Below are 16,959 nucleotides of genomic sequence, written 5' to 3' on the forward strand. Positions count from 1 at the left end.
CACACACAGGGTACTCACCTGGACTTTGGGGGTGGGGGAGGAGGTGAGAAAGTCTCCATCCTGCTCCTGTCCTTGGGAAACTCGAAGGCAAATGAGGCCGACTTGCTCATCCCTGTGCTGGCCTTGCTGTGCTGCCCGGAAGAGGTGGCATCTGGGGGCTGCACCCGATGCCAGGTGGAGGAGCTGGAGGGACCGTTCAACTCTCTTCCCCAGCTGTGACTCAGCAACTCGTGTCCTGCCTCCTCCTCTTCCTCTATCCGGCATTGCCGGCTCCAGGCACCTGTCTGGAACCTGGGCCGCCTGGGGTCCAAGGCTGAAGGGGGGGGTGCTGGGCACCTGACAGGGTTGCTGGTAGCCACCCCATTGGTCCGGCAGGCAGGAGTGGGGTCGACAGGGCCTTTGCACGCAGGTGCCAGCCCCAGGCTGCCACTGCCGGGGCTCCCATCGCTGAGGTCAGCCAGTGGGGAGGTGGAAGGTGACACAGGGGAGCCCCCAGGGCTGCTCCTGGACAGCTTCGGGGGGATGGCAGGCTTCCCTCTGGGTGTGCTGTTGCCAGCACTGTGAGGATGCTGGCTTTCCCTGTAGCTCACCGCAGGAGCCTCGTCCTCGCCTGCCTCAATGTCCTGGCACACCGGCCCCTGCGGCCACTGCACACCCACCGCGGAGTCAGGGCTGCTAAGATAGATGGTGCGGTGGTCCTCCTCCGGGTGGGCTGCCATGACCGTGATGGTGGCAGCCACCTGGGGCACCAGGTCCGAGCCCTCCCTGTCCCGGCCCCTGCCCTGTGCTGCTTTCGGAGCCCGGGCGTCACCTGTCCACGCCTGGCCCTGGGCTGCCTGTTCTGACTTGGCCTGGTTCCGTGAAGAGCCCGAAGGTGCTTTCTTCCTCTTGGTGCTCTCAGCATAGATGGGTTCTGGCCGAGCAGCGGTTCCGGCCTGAGTGGGGAGTTGTGACTCCACTGCAGGCCCCACGCACCTGCTGGAGGTCGCTAGGGAGGTGTGGCAGCCAGAGTCCGGCTGCTTCCCCTGGACAGGGTCCTTGACCAGGGAGCAGTAGTCGTTCTCGAGGTGCGGAGCGAAGGGACTGCTAGCGCCACTGCTGCGGCTGCCACAGGAGAGGCCGTCAGAGGAGCTGGCCGCCTCAGAGGCCAGGGAAGGCTTCTTGGGGCCCAGGCAGGGTGGCGTGCTGGCGGAAGGGCCCTGACTGTCACTCAGTGCCCGCCTCTCCTCCGCACTGGGCTCCCAGCGCTGCGGTGAGCAGTCTCCAGCCCCGGGCAAGGGTTCCGGGGCAGTGGGGTTCCCAGGGCAGCAGTCCAGGATGGAGCAGTACTCGCCACCCTCGCTGTCCCCAGAGGGTGAGCACCTGGGGTCGCTGTCATCTTCAGAGGGCAGGGACCCCCGCGGTGGCGGCGGTGGTGGCGGCAGTGGCGGCTGCGGGGACGGGCAGGACCGGGGCCCTCGGTGGCCGCCAACGCCGCTTAAGCTCTTCCCCGCGAAGGCCGCCAGTTTCTGTCGGAAGCTCTCCTGAGCTGAAGGCAGCTCTGCGTGTGGAAAGGAGGCTTTGTCCTCTCGGTTTGGCTTTTCGTCCTGGAAGCCCACAGGGTGGAAAGCAATGCTCCGGTCCCCCCGGGCCTCCAGGTTGTGCAGGCCGACCATGGCGTAGGCGGGTGGGCAGCGGGGGCTGCCGTCGGAGCAGGCCGAGGGGCTGGTGGGCTTGGGGACGCCGCGGAAATTGCTCAGGTACACCAGGGGCACATCATCTGGCTTGGGCAGGGGCAGCTTGCCAGGGGTGCGCCTCCAGATGCCCTAAAGGGGTTAAGAGACTGCCGTTAGGGAAGTGGCTTGCGGCTGTCCTCCACTGCAAGCAGGCAGCCCCTTCTTCCCTCCCAGGGTTGGCCATGCTTTTGGTTTATAAATCTGAGGGGAAGAGGGAAAAGGCCTTTTTCCTTCTTCTCTTACAGGTGTCAAGTAAAGTAAGTTCCCCTACAGGCTTAGAAAAGATTTTGGCCCAGCAGTAAAGCCAGTAGCTTGTGGGCCCTGAGTACCATATAGGTGCTGAGTGGTGTCCCAGCTGCTCCACTTCTGATCCGCCTGGGACAGCCGTGGAGGAAGCTTGGGTGCTGCACCCATGTGAGAGACCCACGGCTCCTGGCCTTGGCCTAGACCCAGTTCGCATCTGGGGAGTGAACCAATGGATTAAGTGCACTTTCTCTCCTTTCTCTGTGACTCTTTCAATAGCTAAAGCTGTAAAAACAAAACAAACAGTTGGGTTTTGTTTAATTTTTGTTTCACATTCATTGTTTTTTTTTTTTTTAACATTTATTTACTTTTATTGAAAAGCCAGATTTATAGAGAGGAGAGACAAAAAGATCTTCCATCTGCTAGTTCACTTCTTAAATGGCATTGATGGCCAGAGCTGAACCCATCCGAAGTCAGGAGCCTCTTCTGGGTCTCCTATGAGGGTGAAGAGTCTTTAGGCTTTGACCCATCCTGCTTTCTTAGAGCATACACAGGGTGCTGGATGGGAAGTGGAGCAGCTGGGACTGCAACTAGCACCCATTTGGGATGTCAGCACTTGCAGGCGGAAGATTAGCCCATTGAGCCATCACACTTGCCCTTAAGCCTGTCTCCAGGCACTCCAGAAGAAGCCAAAGTCAGGATGATTTAAAACCCTTGTGGGAGGTGGGGGAAGATACAGACAGGGCAGGAGAGTGGGAGAGGGCATGGGGGTGGGGGTGCCGAGATCCAGAAGTCGACTGCTCACGATCACCCCCTCTTCTTTTCTCAGTCCTTGCCTATCCCTACTGCTAGAAGCAATCTCAAACAGCACTGGCTTCTGGCTTCTTACCCACGCCCCCCATTCCTCCACATCAGGAAGGTGGTTGGGGGGATCTGAACCTGGAATCCTTGCTCAGCATGTGAGAGGTGAACGGGCTTTAACTGGCATAGGACAATCTGGGCAGCCCCGAGAAAGCCAGCCATGTTGAAGCTCACTGCCTCACCAAGAAATGCCATTCTTCAGTTAGGTGTCCCCTGATTTGAAACTGACCTTTGAACAATGGCTCCTACACCCTTCCTGGCCCACTCACTCCTGAGCAAGGCCGCTTGGAGCCAAGAGGCCCAAAAGGGAGCCAGCACTCCTGGAAGGTGTCTGGGACCTGCGGCTTCCCACACTTGTTTACAGGTAACAGGCCTGGTCATTGTGCCTTCTAGATGGCTGCGGTTTTTTAATAGAGTTCTCTGTGGGATAGATTGGAATGGTCTAGCTCTCTGGGAGATGCAACTGTCTTCAGTGACCTGAAATCAAAGCTACTGAAATGCCCACTTCAAAACTGGAACTGGGAATTGGGGGGGCAGGGGATGATGGCATGCCGTTGCTGCTGATACTTCTCTCAGCGTGGTTATACTTTTTAATAAAGAATTTGCCTTTGACAGTTATGTGTGAAAATGATGCAAGCATCCGTGCTTGGCACAGGAAGGAAGGAGCTAAGTGGGAGCTGTGGGTTATGAATTCATGTTGGCTAAAGTCACCTTGAGACATTTTGGGTACATAACATTCTTCAAGCCATGCTTTCTACTTATATACATTATTTTATCAATTGGACAAAAAAATTAAAACTCCTTTTAAAAAGCTTCATTTGTTGTGGGCCACATTGTGGCACTGTGAGGTTGAGCCTCTGTCTGCAACACTGGCACCCATATCACAGCGCTGGTTTGAGTCCCAGCTGCTCCACTTCTGATCCAGCTCCCTGCTAATAGCCTGGGCAAAGAAGCAGACGGTGGCCAACTACAGCCCCGTGGAAGATCTGGAGGAAGCTGTTGGTTTCTGGCCTTGGCCCGGTCCAGTCCTGCCCATTTCAGCCAGTTAGGGAGTGAACTAGTGGATGGAAGATCTCTCTCTGTCATTCTGTTTCCAAATAATGAAATAAAACTTTTATAAAACTGGCATTGCACAATATGAAAATAAATCATAAAGTTCTTGCTAATCATTCTTTTTAAAAAGCTTCATTTGTCGGGCCCGGCGCGGTGGCGCAAGTGGTTAAGTCCTCGCCTTGCACGCCCGGGATCCCATATGGGCGCCGGTTCTAATCCCGGCAGCCCCGCTTCCCTTCCAGCTCCCTGCCCGTGGCCTGGGAAAGCAGTCGAGGACGGCCCAAAGCTTTGGGACCCTGCACCCGCGTGGGAGACCCGGAAGAGGCTCCTGGCTTCGGATCGGCATAGTATCGGCCCGTTGCGCTCACTTGGGGAGTGAATCATCGGACGGAAGATCTTCCTCTCTGTCTCTCCTCTCTGTATATCCGCCTTTCCAATAAAAAAAAAAAATAATAAAAATAAATCTTTAAAAAAAAGCTTCATTTGTCTTCCCATCTATAGTCTCAAGGTCAAATAGTTCTTCGCCTAAGGGGACCCACACAAGGGAGTGTAGTTACAGTTACACACTCCAGTTGGGAAAGAGCCATCTTGGGGCTCGGGATTGGAAGCCAACCTGCAGGAAAAGGGCTCCCACAGCCCTCACTGACTGCCACCAGTTACCCAGGGTCAGAAGAGAAGCAGCCCCTGGAAAAAAGCCACCTTACCTGTGAGACCTCGGCACTCAGGCTGGGCTCTGCCCACACGTCGGGGGCCTCCGAGCTCATCATGGTGGGCTTCACAGCGATGGTGGGCTTGGAGTAGGGTGAGCCACTCACGCCCTCATCTTCCAAGCGTCCGTTTTCAGGCTTGGGGGGCAGGCGAGGTACAGGAGGGGTGGGCAGGCTGCCCGCTCGGGGTTGGGACCGAGCAGCAGCCGGCTGGTGGTCGCTCCGCAGGCAGAAGCAGTTCTTGCAGGACCCGGGCTTCCAGATGTGCTCCACAAAGTCACTGCACGCTGACATCTTCAGGCTCTTTAGGGTCAGTGGGACAGCGTGCTGCATCTTGGGCTCATGGGGTGCTGGCTCATCTTGTGCTCGGCTCGCTGGTGTGGCCTGGTAAGTGGAAGAGGTGGGTCCCAGAGTGACTTCCTAGAAAGACAGACAGCTCACCTAATTAGAAACCTGCCCTACTCAAGGCCAGTGTGGGCAACGGGAGTCTATTTCATAGGGAAGAGAGAGCTAAGGAGGAATGTTCCATTCCATGGTTTGCATAAAGCCCTTACACACTTTTGAGTAATGTGGATTTATCAGATGTATAAAAGCTAAACACTCCTCGTGACATTTAGAACAAAAAAAACCACCTGGGCCCCCCTAAAATCTTGGGTGCTTGAAGGTTTCTGGGCCCCTACCGGAAGGAATCATGCAGAGTTTGAGATGGGAAGCTTGTGCTTTGCTTACTGGGAGTGCAGGGCCGTGACACTGACCCCAGAAAAACATGGACCTCAAAGTGTGTGACCAATCAGAGCAGTGGTTCCCAGATAACAAGTTACAATTTTTGCCTGAGAATCATGCCAGAGTGAAGGCGGCACTGGAATGCACTCCTCTGAGCAGGTGGAGGAGGGGACATTGTGGTGTTGTGGTGCTGACCTGTCCCCTAGGGCAAAACTTGTTGGGGGTCTGGCATCTTCAAGACACCCCCACTCAACACACACACACACACACACACACACACACACACACACACCTTACTGTGCATCCTTCAACCCTGTGCTGAGTGAGGTCACTGCAGCTCAGTGCCTGTTATCCTGACCAAGGCCAAGCCCTGGCCGATAGAACAGAATGGGAAGCAGGGAGTGTCAAACAGGTTTTGTCCATGTGGTAACTGAATAAAAGACGACTGGCAGTTCACACTATCTGGGGAAGAGCTCAAAGATGTATAATTACCCAATTAACCGAAGTGACATCCCATCTAGTTGCTATTAACCCCATTTCACAGAGGGGAAAACGAAGGCAAAGACCTAGTGGCTGGCATCAATTGTAGCATAACAGGTTAAACTGCTGCATGTGATGTAGGAAGATCAGGCCAGACTTCAGGTGTGAGTACTGGCAGCTCCATTTCCCATGCAGCTAATTAACATACCTTGGAAAGCAGCGGAGGATGGCCCAAGTACTTGGACCACTGCCATCTACCTGAAGCTCTTGGCTTCAGCCTGGTCTAACAGCCTGACTGCTGTGGTCAGCTGGGGGGTGAGCCAGCAGATGGAAGAATTTGTCCTGTCTATTTCAGTCTCTCCCTTTGTGTCTATCTGTCATATAAATAAGTATATCTTTATAAGAAAAACCAGGAGCTGTCCAGGGATACTGAGAGTTTGCCGGGGTCCACCTGCTGGCCTAGAATTATGCACTGGATTCCTGTTGGGGGAGGGTACCTGGGAAAGTCTCTGGGAGACCCCAGGGTGAACAGATTCTCATTACACAGAGGCAATTTGGCCCCAGGCCTGGCTTTGCTCCCAAGAGAATCTGCTGGAGGTTGATGCGCTCTAAACTGTCAACAGGACTAACCAGGTGGAATGTGCCAGGAGCTCCGAGCTCATTCCAGTCTCCATGGGAAGTGCTCCTGGTCTCACTCCCACACTTACACACAGGAGCGCTCAACAGTGCTGGGCCCAGGGCCCTCTCATCCCTCCAAAGCTAGCAGGGGAGCCTACAGAACCTCCATGTGGCCAGAACACTTGGGAATAAAGGCAAGTATTCGTCTGTCAGCAGTCACACTGGATCCTCCTCTCTCTTTTAATGATTTATTTATTTGAAAAACTGAGAGAGAAATAGACAGAGCAAGAGAGATCATCTATCTATTAGCTCACTCCCCAGATGGCCCCCGACAGAAAAGGCTGGGCCAGGAAGTAGCCTGGAGCCAAGAGTGACATACAAGTCTCCCACGTGGGCAGCAAAGTCCCAATATCTGGACCATCTTCCACTGCTTTGCCCAGACCATTAGATGGGAGTTGGATCAGAAGTGGAACAGCTGTGACATGAACCAGCATCCACACAGGATGCTAGCACCGTAGGCAAAAGCTTTACCCAACATGCCACCACAACGCTAGCCCCTGGGTCCCTTTCTTTAAGATGACTGTCATCTTCTCTCCCTCCCGGTATGCCTTTAGCAGGTTCATTCTCAAGCCACAACCTCCAGAAGGGGTCACTGGGCTTCTTCCTTCAACAGAGGAAGCCGAGAGCAGGGTTTTTTTTCTTCCAACTACAAACCTGGGCCACAAAATCCTTTGGCTTGCTGCTGCATTTTGCAAGGAGGCAAAAAAGCAGAAGGACTATTTTGATTTTCGGTAGGGTGGAGTGACTGTCATCCTGGGCAGCTGATGTGGTGAAGGCTACTGACACTGCCCCAAAGAAAGGCACCAGCAGGTGCCCCCACAGCCCATGGGTGAGGTAGGGCAGAGAAAGAGCTTAGAAACCAGGTCTAGGTGGGCTCCCAGCTTCCAGCCAGCTCCTCATCCCAGGAGATAGGCATCCAACCACTTCCTCAGGGACTGCCACAGGTTTACCATTGGAATCGGTTACCTTTCACTTCCTCAGCAGGCACCTGAGAATATAAACACCTCACAAGGTAGGGGGCTGCTTGGTGCCCTGGACCCCTCCCACGTTCTCAGGCCCCCGCCTTTGCAGCCAATGGCCCACTCCAGCCCTGAGAGTGAGGCTGTGCCAGCTGTTTCCTTGGGAACCGCTCACCAGTGTCTGAGCCCTTTCCTCAGCGGAGGAGACACCCCAACAGTTAGGCAACACAGCTGCCCAGAGCCACGCAGGTTTCTAAGGCGAAGTTCTGAGAAAGGGAAAACAGAAAGCCCTGGTCTTCCCATCATGGTGTTCACGCTGGTTTCTGGGTCCTGGCAAACAAAACTCAGCAACACATCGAACCTGGACCCCTCCCTAACTACTGCGCCTGGCATGCTCTCCTGTTTGCTGTAAGCGAAAGAGGAAGGGGGGGGGAACACCCACGGGGCTAGCCTTAGCAGAGCCAGCTCTCTCCACAGCCGGGGAATGGCACCTCCCCAGCCCACATTCCTACCCTCCAGGGGGATGCAGCCCCCAGAATTATGCAAATTCACCCATTCCAGTAGGAGGCTGCCATGTAAGATTAGCAAAAGATCTCAGCATTCTTTCTGATGCAAGTCATGATAAAATATCTTTGCTTCTGCAAACTCCTGCACTACATTTGTGGCTGCCATGTGCAAGATCGAAGCTGTCAGATGCACTCCCACCCCATTTCAAAAGGAATCTCAAGAATCAGAGTGGCCAGACCCGCGCGGGACTCAAGATCTTAGCTCAACACGTCCTTTAGGCTTGCATGATAGTTGCTCGTGTAGTGAGAGAATTCCAGGGGGGGACGGGCAGAAGGAGTCTACAGTTTCTTCTATATATTGTAACTAAATTAATGCAATACCAGCAAAAGAAAAATCCTTATAGAAAAGTGTTTGCATTTCAACAGGATCCATTGGCCAGGGTGGCCAGAGCAGTAAGGGAAAAGTCACAACCTTCACACACTCACACACACACAAAGTTGAAATACACAACTTTCTTTTTTTCTCTCTCCAGTGCTGTGTCATCTAACCTCAGCAGGAGGAGTATGGTTTTGCACCCACATTTAAGCCAACAAGGAGGCTACCTGAATTTCACCCCACCCCAGGAGAGCTGAACAACCGCAGGATTCCCTTAGGACTTTCTGTCAGATTTCCCTCCCCGACAGGGAAGGGGACAACGGCTGTTAAGGATAGCTGGAGGGTGATCACAAAGCCCAAGGAACCTGCCGTGACTGCCGGTGTACTGCCCAACTCCTGGGCCCCAGACCTGTGGGCTTTGGTATCGGCTCTGGGAAACCGTGTTCCTGCCCGCCTGAAGGATACACACAGCGAGGCGACGCTGTCCGCTGCCTCCATTCCCATTCTAGTGGACTCTGTGTGTGTGTGTGTGTGTGTGTGTGTGTGTGTGTGTGTGTGTGTGTGTGTGCGCCCCGGCCAGGAGCGGGCGACATGGGCAGAGGGAAAAACGTGCGCTCAGCCTGCGCTTCCAAGCGACCAAGCAGGCTAGGGAATCCGGCCCTCCACAGGCACGCCGCTACGGTAAAGGTAATCACCTCGCGCCCCCAAACCATCACCGCCAGGGTCCCAGGCCGAGCAGCACCGGGTGGCCTCTAGCTCGCGGCTCCAGTGACAAAGCTCGCAGTCGAAGGCGGTTCCCAAACCTCGGGTCTCCCGGCGCAAACGGAGCAGCCAAGACCATCCCAGCAGTCGCTCCCCCCATCCCGGAACTCCAAGGAAAGTTTCCCCTTCTCCAAGAGCGCGCAATTCTCGAATGAATCGAGAACAACCCTCCGGTTCCCGGGTCTTCCCGTGGGTTGCTCCGGACTCGGGCACCACCCCTGGGCTCAGGCGGTTAGGGCGCTCCCCCACTTAGCCCCTGGGCTGCCGCCTGTCAGCTCCGGCGGGACGGCGACAGTGGGTCGCCCGCGCGGCTGCCGCCGATTCTCTCGATGCAGCCACGTTAGCCATGGAAGACACACACACAAGAACAGGCCGACTTCAGAGCTCACCTCGGGGCTGCGCTCCCCAGGTCTTGCCGTGGGTCACCGCGTCGCTGTCCTCCGGGACGCAGCCGGGCGCCGCGGAGCATTGTTTGGAGAGGCACCGCGCGCTCTGCGTGCCCGGCCGCGGGCGGCTGTGGTCTGCCTGGGCCCCGCGGCCGGCTGGCAGCTGCGCGCGCGGCTCCGCCCCCTCCGCCTCCGGTGACGCCGCCCGGCCCGGCCCCCGCCGCCCCGCTGCAGTCCCCGCGCCCCGCGCCCCTCCGCGCCCGCGCGCCCGCCGCCGCCGCCGCCGCCTCCCCGGCGGGGATCCCGCCGCCCCGCGCGCGCCCGGCCCGCCCTCGGGCTCCCGGCTCTGGGGCTCCGCCTTCAGCCCGTTGCGGGGTGCTGCCGACGGGCCAACCCTCAGCTTCCAGCCCCGGGGGTCCCGCTGCCCGTCGTCGGCGACCTCCGGGGCTGCTGGGGGAGGCGCAGCTGTGGCGCGGCCAAGCTTCCTTTGGCCACCAGGTACTGAGGTTGGGTGTAGGTGCCCCACGGCCCTCAGGTTGGGAGAAGCAAGGTTGAGGGGAGTGGGAGGCCGGCTGAGAGGGGTCGGAAGCACCGCGGCTAGGGCTCCTGGGAGTCGGTTTTGTTTCCTCAGGGGCGTTTGGGCGCGCGGGAGGGAGCTGGGCGACGGCCCGAACTGCAGCTTCCTGGTCCTGCTCAAAGCCTCTTAGCACATTGCTCAACCTCATTGAATTCCAGTTTTCTAGAGGTAAAATGCACAGTACTGGCCTTGCACCTGGCTGGGACAGGCAGGCCCTTCGCAGGCCACTGCACCTGAGCGTACACCCCGTGAGTCATGCGCTGAGACAGTCCTCGGGCTACACATTTCTTCCCCGGGAGTGATGACAACCGCGATCCAATCACTCCACCTCCCTTCCCGCTGCTGCCTGGGCCCTTGCACCTTGCCCTGGGTGTTGCTGCAGGACACCTGAGTGGAGGACAGTTCCCAGAACTTTGCAGCCAGGGTGGGGGTTCGTCAAACGGAACAAGAATAAGATCCCTCCCCAAGAGGGGGAGGGGCAGATAAAATTCATGTGGCCTTCCCATCGTATTTGGCCTTTTCATTGCATTTGGGGTCTTCTGCCAACTAGCGAGCACTATTGATAGGAGAAAGAGGGGTCCTCTAAGATTCCTGTGCTTTCTTTCCTTACCTGTGCCTGTGACATGGCTGGCCCTGGAAGAGGAAGTAGGTGAAGGGGACCGAAGAAGGAAAAATATTCTTGAAGCCTGGCTTTGTCCTGTTCCTGTGTGAGCTGTTTATCTGAAGAGGATGGATAGAATTAAGCAGTTATGTGGGCACGGAAGGAGGGATGGGAGCAGAAGCAGCGTTCATTAAGTGCTTACCCTGTGCCAAGCAGCCCTACAGAGTAGAGACTACCATTAGCCCCATTTTACAGAGGAAAAAACTGAAGCTGAGAATGCCTGGGCTCTGCATGGAGAAGCAGTCAACCTGGTGTTGAAACCAAGAGCTGTCTGGCTCTACTGCCTCAGGCTGTGCTTCTGAATACTGGAAACCAGCCTGATTTTTCTTCTTTCCAAAGTAGAGAGAAATTATTTGAACACACAGGACAGCAAACTCTGCTGAACTCTGTTAGTACCCATCAGAGCCGAGCATTCGACCTACACAGGTGGAAAGACCCAGGAGGGAGAGGTGTTGGCAAGCAGGTGTCTCCCAAGTCCTCGGCACAGGAAAGATGCCAGAGCCTCGTAGAGGTGCAGGTAGTTCAGGCACGTGTGGAGAGAGGGCAGAAGTGGGTCTTGCAGCAGGTGCTGCTTCCTAGACCCCAGCCCGGGGGTCCTGCATGCTCCCTTGGAAGGGGACATTCACCCCACAGAAGAAACAAACGCTGTCTTGAAGACCCAGGAGACACTTCTGCACCCTTTATGCCTTTTCTCTTTATCTAATTTATTCTTTATACACAGATCAGCTAAAGAATAGAATTGGGAGAAGCAGCTGTCATGGTGTGGCAAGACCACCTATTGGCTCTGTGGCTTGGGACAGCTGTTCGAAGGTTCATTCAGCATCCCTGCCAAGTAAACTGTGTCTCCTAGCAGTTGGCTGTGCTCACACAAAATACATTACACTGTAGCTGCTGACATGTAATGTGCATCTTATTATGCCAACAACATGTTCGTAAAGCTGGCTTCATCTTGCCTGATGAAAAGAATCAAAAGCTAGATGCATACGAGACCCCCATACTCTCACACAATGCTCTGCCATTGCCGGTTAAGGAGGTGACTTCCTCAGCCTAGCTGCAGTCAGCTCATGCATTTCATAAACACTTCTGCTTGAACTGGCAACCTGCACCACGCAGTGCAGTGGGGTTGGCATACACAGTGTTTTGCTCCAAGCTCTTACCAGTTCATTTTCATGACATTTTTAACTGCAGGGTTTGGGCTTTGAAATAGAGACCAGGGCATTGAAGAGGAGCTGTTCGCTTCATGATGTTAGTCCACAGGCTCTCTTCTGTCAAGGAAATGCTTAGAGCTTGGGAAATTCAGGGAAGACACAGAGACAGTAGTGCTTTGGCACTAACAAAACAAGTCTGGAGGTCAGTCCCATGACACAGTAGGTTAAGTGACCAACTGCCCATATGGGCACTGGTTCTAATCCCAACTATTCCACTTCCGATCCAGCTCACTGCTAATGGCCTGGGAAAACAGTGGAAGCTGGCTCAAGTCCTTGGGCCCCTACACCCATGTGGGAGACTTGGAGAAAATGCAGCTCTAGCCGTTGAGGCCATTTGGGAATTAAACCAGTGGATGGAAGAACTCTCTGTCTTCTCTTATCTCTCTGTACAATCTGCCATTAGAAAAAAAAAAAGGGAATCTGGAATTAGAACAGCAATAGGGTAAAATTATGAAGTGTGTACCATCAGAGTCTATCATAGAAGCACAAACTGGTCACCAGCATGAAGGTTGAATCAAAGCTATTTCATACATGCTACTTTCCCAGTAAAAGATGAGCTATTTCTGACCTTCGGGAAAGAAAGGTGCTCTATTTGAGTCACCAGATGTTGAGTGGCACTGTCTTAGGAAGTGCTGAGTGAGTTACTGGGAGGGAAAATAAAGAAAGGTGAGTAAGAGAGAAAATGCAAGTTCTGAGATGAAGATAAGCGAGAGCCAGAGGGGCTCCAAGTGGGAGAAACACACACACACACACACACACACACACACACACACACACACACACACACACACAGAAAAAAAGAGGTTTCATGGAGAAAGGCGACTTGGAGGAATGAGAAACATTTCTATTTGTGGCCGACAGGGACTTTCCGGCCTGAGAGAATGGTGTCCACAAAGGAAGGGACATGGGCAAGCGAGACTTCTTGCAGTCGGCCTGGAGCGTGGATATTGGAGACGCGCCTGGGAATGCGGTGAGGCACTGGCTCAGAAGCACTTGCTTTCTGTGTGAGCCAACAAGAAAGTGTTATTTCTGAGTGACAGGATGACATCATCCCGGGAGTTTCTCCTTAGTCTTATCTGGAATTTTGTCTCCCAGAGAGGATTAGGAAACAGCGCCAGAGATGGGAGCCAGGGAGATTGGCTTGCATTTTCTGCCCTGGGTCCAGATATCAGGTAGGGGACTTTCATAAGGGGGCTGGCAGAGGAAACAAGATGGACAGTGTGTGGGACCCTTGAAGAATACAGGGACTGGCTCCTCACCTGTTGGCTGATAATAGTATCTGTCCAGGGTGCTTCCTCTGCATCAGGATCTTGGTGCCAAAGACTGTGAAGTGGCTTTTCTCTCTTAAACTTCACAGCAACACTGCCTTAAGTGGGAACGCTGTCAAGGTGGAATTGAAGATGAGCCTTGAAACGGTGAAGACATCAGTTCCCATAGGAAAGCCAGAGAATTCCCTTTTGTGATCTCTTTGAGTTGAAAGGGTATGATAGCCTTCCAGTAAGCCAAATTTGCCCTCTGGAGGTGGTGCTTAGAGGCCCAGGGGCCAATGAAAGAGGCTGCAGGAGTCTTGCAAAGACAGAGCAAAGAAGATGAGTCAAGGTGAAGGTCATAGGCCACAACCCCCTAGAAGAGGTCTGGGTGGAAAGGACCCTGCCCCCCTTCTCCCCGCCCCCAGGGTATTTAAATTCCAGAGAGAAGCTTCAAGAGAGATCCACAGCCAGGGGGAGAGGTGGCAGGAGGGAAATCCTTGGGGAATATTTGAACAAAGCTTGGACTCTGGGCTGCTCTGTAGCAGGAAGGGGTGGCAAGGAACACCCCCCCAAGGAAGACATGAATCAGATGAGAAACATGAGTGGATTAAGTGAGCTGGACAGGGAGGCAAGTGGGAAGAGAAGTTTTACCTGCTGGGAGGAGAGTGCCACTCACAAGAGAAGGCAAGCAATGCATAAGAAAACCAAGGGAATGTGCTTGATACCCTAACCTCAAGGTGCACTCAAAGCTGGGTCTGCCCCATCACACCCAAAGCCACCATGGAGGGGTTTGGGAGGGGGTAAGGAGGGGAGAAAAAAGATAGCGGTGTAAAAATCAGCAAAGCCCTTAGGAGCTGCTCCTGTAGGTGTCCTTGGTCCCATGCCTTTCTCTCCTCCCAGAGCAATCACCAGCTCTTTGGGCTGCCAATTTAGAGCCATCTCTGTCTTCATTGTGGTGCAGAGACTCAAGCTGCCTTTTCAGCTAATCCTCAGCCTGTAATTAAGGCACCACTTCCTTGTGTCCCAGTTGACCATTCCAACATCTTTACTTTCCCAAGTTTATTCCTTGGTAGCATTATGCAGGATAGAGAATTCTGAATAACTGACAGTGTCATCATCCAAACACTGACAATGGGTTGTTTTTTATTGCTGGCCAAACTGAAATTATTATTTGAATAACAATGGCTGGGCAGGGTGTCAGAATCTCAAACTACAGAGGACTGAGAGCCAAAGGCTCAGAAGGTCTGTAATGTTTGTGTCTCAGCACCACTGAACTCAGATATCAGGGGTAAGAAGAAAGACAGTCCCTTCCCCTTTTCAGTGTAGTTAGAAGTATATTCAGTGATATACACACATTATGAAGTTTTTGCAAACCTCATTTTTTTTTTCCAAATGTGACTGCTTGTGCATCAAGCAGTATTTCCCCAAAACTGTCTCCAGCCTCACTAAGCCTCAGTACCCCCGGTACGTGACCTTATTTGAAAGTGAGATCTTCACAGAAGTAATCAAGTTAACCTAATCCTGTATGATCAGCGTCCTTCTAAGAAGGGACAATTGGACAGACACAGAGGACTGGCCTTAGGAGACACCCAAGAGAAGGTGGCCTGTTTGATGCATGTGTAAGCCAAGAAATGCCTGCAATTGCAAGCACATACCAGATACTGGGACAAAGCAGGGAGAATTCCTGCTTGGAGCCTGTCCCTCCCCTCCCTGCCAGACCCCTTGATCCCTGACATCTAGCTTCCAGAGCTGTAAGACACTAAATTTCTATTGCTTTAAGGCACCCAGGTTTAGGTATTTTGTTGTTGTAGTTCAATTCAATTATTGGGGGAAAAAATACATACTGCAGGGCACGACAAGGGGTGTGTCTCCATGACAGAAGGTAAACATTTTTTTTCAAAACATCAACTGGTAATAAGGTGACATGCAGGAGACATACTGATTAATGCTTACTGCAGGAGTATTCCTGAGCACTGCAACAGGAAAGTCAGCTGTGCCCTCACACACCCTGTGAGAGCTTGGTCCTGTCCTCCAAGGACAGTGGTCATGTTTTTATCCGGTCCTCTCCCTCTCCCATGTTGGTTAAGAGAGAAGGTCGGTCCCTTAACTATATTGGCACATGCGTGAGTGAGAAACTCATCCTGCCCATTTGGGTAAAGTGAGCAGATGCAAAAATGTGTCAAAGCCATCAAAGAATTATTCTGCTTCTACAGACACTTCCACTGGTGAATGGCAAGAAAGGACATCAAACATCTTCCAGGTCTAATCCGCTACTTACAAATGTAGCCTGTGAGGTTCCCCGCTAGCAGCATAGCTTGCCCAGGCTCTCGTGGAACATTCCATAGCACTGTTCTAATCGTCCAAGGTTGTTGGGTTTTAAAGGTGAATTCAGCAGTGAGTTAAAGATATGAAAATGAGAAATATTTGAGGAATTAATTCATGACTTTCACTGCTTGGTTTTCTAACTGAATTGGGGTCCAAGTTGGAAAGAAGCAGCATACTTCACATTAGGAAATTACAAAGGAAAAAAGCCCATTTGATTGCTCTGTCCAGGTGCCAAAAGAAAGCCTTCTGTTGGTACAGCCACTTTGGGATGGTGTTTGACAATTTCTTCAAAGGTTTAATATAATTTTTTCCTATGACCCAGCAATCCCACTCCTAGGAGAAATGGCAATATGGACACACTAGGTCTGGTACACAGTGTTCATACAACATTAGCCAGAGTAGCCAAAGAGGAAACACAGCTCAAATACCTATTGATTAGTGAGTGGATCAATAATGTTTCACTCAATGGAGTGAACAATGTTTCATTCAATGGAGTACCAGTCAGCAATGAAAAAGAATGAAATAGTCAAATGTGTTACAATGTAGATGCTTCTCAAGAATGTCAGTCTAAATAAAAGGAGCCAGAGACAGGCTGTTGTTGGTATGATGTCATTCATATAAAACAACCAGGAAAACACATCTATTGCGACAAGAAAGTGAATCAGTGGTTGCCTGGGGCTGGACAAGGTAAAGGGATATGCAAATGGGGATTAACTGCAATCATAAGGGATTTGGTTGAAATAATAAAAAAAAAGTTCTAAAACTAGATTGGGATAATGCTTGAGCCGCTTAGTACAATTATTATTAATTATTGTACCCTCAACATGTTAAATATTGTGTCAATTATATCTCAAAAGAGAAAATGGAATGTTATTCATGCTTTGAAAGGCAGGAAATTTTGACCTAGGCTTCAACATGAATGAAAGTTGGGGATAGGACAGCAAGTAAGCCAGTCACAAATAAATAAATACCGTACCACTGCACTGATATGAGATTGCCAGGGTCTAGTTGGGCTGGGCATAGAGTTCATGCTTAACAGGTCTCAGACTACGTGTGGAGAAAATGGTCAAAAGTTTTAGAGTGAGTGGTGATGGTTGCACAACAGTGTGATATACTTCATGCTATTGAATTGTGCATATAAAAGAACAGATTTCTCAGAATTAAGAAGGGAGGGGTAGAGACCAGCCACGTTCCTAAGGGAACTGCCTGTGTTTGAAAGAATAAACAGATGTCATTATCTCAGCAGCCTTTGTCATCCCAAAGGCCATTGGTCAAAACCTCTTGTAGGAAATGGATGAATCCAAAGTCCCACACAGTCATTCAAAGCTCAGGCTTCCAGCCACTTGCGAAACACAGGTGAGAAACATCACCTGCCTTCTTGTTGTCCTGCAGTCCCGTCCAGGACATTGCTCTCTTTGTCTTCCCTGCAGTCAACCACAGTTCTGGTTTGGCTAGGTCTAGAAGCTGCAGCCTGCCCAGCCCTCTGACT

At 52.5% G+C, this 16,959-nt stretch overlaps 1 protein-coding gene across 1 annotated transcript in view; it reads right to left on the minus strand.

Annotated features, from left to right (window-relative positions):
• PRAG1 (PEAK1 related, kinase-activating pseudokinase 1) overlaps positions 1–9,574 on the minus strand; it is a 49,685-nt gene extending 40,111 nt beyond the window's left edge. Inside the window, exons 1-3 of the mRNA XM_040965838.1 lie at positions 9,453–9,574; positions 4,577–4,999; positions 19–1,805 (exon numbers count right to left, since the gene is read on the minus strand). Of these exons, the coding sequence (XP_040821772.1) occupies positions 19–1,805; positions 4,577–4,912 (2,123 nt within the window). The 5' untranslated portion in view covers positions 4,913–4,999; positions 9,453–9,574. The remainder of the gene's footprint in view (positions 1–18; positions 1,806–4,576; positions 5,000–9,452) is intronic.
• Between the last annotated feature and the right edge of the window lie 7,385 nt (positions 9,575–16,959).

Source organism: Ochotona curzoniae, unplaced genomic scaffold (genome assembly GCF_017591425.1).
Source record: "Ochotona curzoniae isolate NIBS_2020 unplaced genomic scaffold, NIBS_Ocur_1.0 scaffold_4505, whole genome shotgun sequence".
Classification (NCBI taxonomy): domain Eukaryota; kingdom Metazoa; phylum Chordata; class Mammalia; order Lagomorpha; family Ochotonidae; genus Ochotona; species Ochotona curzoniae.